The sequence below is a fragment of the Coniophora puteana genome (genome assembly GCF_000271625.1).
Source record: "Coniophora puteana RWD-64-598 SS2 unplaced genomic scaffold CONPUscaffold_9, whole genome shotgun sequence".
In the NCBI taxonomy this organism is placed as follows: domain Eukaryota; kingdom Fungi; phylum Basidiomycota; class Agaricomycetes; order Boletales; family Coniophoraceae; genus Coniophora; species Coniophora puteana.
In genome coordinates this window covers 54,270-55,248 of record NW_006913061.1, presented here as the reverse complement: position 1 = coordinate 55,248, position 979 = coordinate 54,270, and the positions used below count along the sequence as shown (strand labels likewise).

The 979-nt window shown below is 49.7% G+C and overlaps 1 protein-coding gene across 1 annotated transcript; it reads right to left on the bottom strand.

Moving 5' to 3' along the window:
* Positions 1–325: 325 nt before the first annotated feature.
* Positions 326–638, bottom strand: CONPUDRAFT_155503 (uncharacterized protein; the record flags this gene model as incomplete). Its single annotated transcript, XM_007772380.1, has 2 exons — positions 326–563; positions 616–638. 2 exons carry the CDS (start codon positions 636–638, stop codon positions 326–328), a joined length of 261 nt encoding a protein of 86 aa, XP_007770570.1.
* Between the last annotated feature and the right edge of the window lie 341 nt (positions 639–979).

The window sequence follows — 979 nt, the reverse complement described above, 5'->3', positions numbered from 1 at the left end:
GTGAGCGAAATGAAGCAGTGATACACTGATATAACATACCTAGTTGCCAGTCCTCTTTGCCGGTGGTTTTCCCCCTGTACTGATCCTGGCACTCTTTGCCCTGGTTCGAGTGGCAGGCTTTGGCACCGGCGCTGGATCTTCTTCAATTGAGGAGAGGTCGGACTCGATAGCGCTAGCTGGTGCCTTGCTACCGGAGGACGTGGGTGTTAGAAGTTATGGTATATTAGACCCCATACGCAGTAGTACATGCGGATGGGGGAAAGCGAGGCGAGAGGTCGCCTATATATACATGTCGGCGACCCCATGCATTCCAACCTTTATCCCTTCACGTTGTCCCGCTTCTCTGCTTCTCTACCTCTCCTGAGCATCCCGAGCTGTCCTCTATCTGCTTCTCTGCTTCTCCCGAGCATCCCGAACCGTCCTCTGTCCGCTTCTCCGCTTCTCCCGAGCATCCCGAGCCATCCACCAGACCAACGCCGGAGTGGTGTACAACCTCACTCCGACAGAGAGCGGTGATACCAGCGATGAAGAAGGAGACCCAGCATAGCTTGCTGAAGCAGAGACTGCACCACGTACAGATCAAGAGCTTTTTTTGGGTGAAGATGAGGCTCTCACTAACGCGACCGGCTTCGCATCATTGTAAAGGTCAGCTGGTATTCGAATCTCTACCGTTTTTATTATTCGTTAGTGTTCGTGTCTACCTCAAGCGGTGGCTGCCATATGCAGTTGAAGTTATAGCTCAATGATAATTTTGTTTCTGAAATGGTCTCCGTATTTTATATTCGACTAACCAATGTACGAGCAAGATCATCAATTTCGATCAATGGTAAAGTGTCCGCGACATGGTGTTCGGCCGAAATTCACTGCCACACCGTAACGATATGTTAACTCAATGGGAATGCGTCACCATCCGTGATCATACACAAATGTCTCGACGACGATATTATAACAGTGATCACTCGGTATAACGGTCAAACTT